The sequence below is a fragment of the Plasmodium cynomolgi genome, chromosome 9 (assembly GCF_000321355.1).
Source record: "Plasmodium cynomolgi strain B DNA, chromosome 9, whole genome shotgun sequence".
Classification (NCBI taxonomy): Eukaryota; Apicomplexa; class Aconoidasida; order Haemosporida; family Plasmodiidae; genus Plasmodium; species Plasmodium cynomolgi.
Genome location: NC_020402.1, coordinates 1068486 through 1069607, shown reverse-complemented (window position 1 = coordinate 1069607; position 1122 = coordinate 1068486). Strand labels below are relative to the sequence as shown.

The window sequence follows — 1122 nt, the reverse complement described above, 5'->3', positions numbered from 1 at the left end:
GCGTGTGTGCATGTTGGCCCCCCACGCTGGCTAGCTTTTTCGCTGTGCTTTTTTTTTTGCCTGACTCGTTCATATTTTTTATTAACAACGATCGGTAAAAAAAAAAAAAAAAAAAGACCATGCGGAACACGCACACACCACGTGGGACACAAAACCCACAAAGGCTCGTCAAGGAATCTTTGCAAAACTGGAGTTGTAAAGAATCGATTCATTCTAGGCAAACCACGCCAAACATCAAACGTTAAAAGCGCTTTCCGCAGCTCCGTGTCCGCGGTTTATTTTCCACAGCTTGTGCGCCACGCATGGGCAAGCCGCTCCATTATCTTCGCGAAGGAACGGAAGCAAAATTAAAAAGAAAAAAACGAGAGGAACAAATGGCGAAGTGGTTGAGCGGGCATTCACTTTCACATTTGAAGGTAAAAAGGAAAAAAAAAAAAACAAGGAAGCATCACATGGGAAGGTTTGCAAATAAACGTATTAAAAAAATGAAATTAAATGAAATAAAATAAAAATGGGAAGACCGTCTAATAGCGCAGAATCCTTTATTCTTGCTCTTTGACAGGTGTAAAATTCAAACTTTAATTAGCGTCCCCTGGCACACATGCAAATGGGGGTAGACACACAAGCGTTGTACGTGTGCGTATGCACCACTCAGGGAAAGCATTACAGAGGGTTGCGCTGGTGTGGTCTGCCAGCGTGGTTTCTTTCTCCTTTTTCCCATTTTAATATGCAAAAAAGGGGGTGGGACAACGGCCACAAACACGCATCACCATGGGTGTAAAAATGGCTACACTGCAATTTTGCGTTGTGCCTTTGAAGCATTGCACTCACGTTTAAATACTCATGCACATGTTATTTTGTTTTGTTTTATTTTATTTTATTATATTATATATTTTTTTTTCCTCCTTTTTGTAGCCCCCTCCTCTTTCCCATTCCACTCTCTGCAGTATTTTCAAAATTTTATTCACCTCCTCGGCCCGGTGAAGCATATACGCCAAATACAATTCCCTCATCAGCTTTATCAGACTTTCCCTCGACTCGTCCTTCTTGCAGGTTTGCAGCTCCAGCAGCTTCTTCACCTCGTGCAGCTTTTCTTGAATGTCCATGGTAAAAAAAAAAAAA

The 1122-nt window shown here is 41.6% G+C and overlaps 1 protein-coding gene across 1 annotated transcript in view; it reads right to left on the bottom strand.

Annotated features, from left to right (window-relative positions):
- The window catches only part of PCYB_093420 (hypothetical protein), a gene marked incomplete at both ends in the record, with an annotated part of 2278 nt that extends 2066 nt beyond the window's left edge, over nt 1-212 (bottom strand). Inside the window, one exon of the mRNA XM_004222456.1 lies at nt 135-212. Coding sequence (XP_004222504.1) covers nt 135-212 — 78 coding nt within the window. The remainder of the gene's footprint in view (nt 1-134) is intronic.
- Between the last annotated feature and the right edge of the window lie 910 nt (nt 213-1122).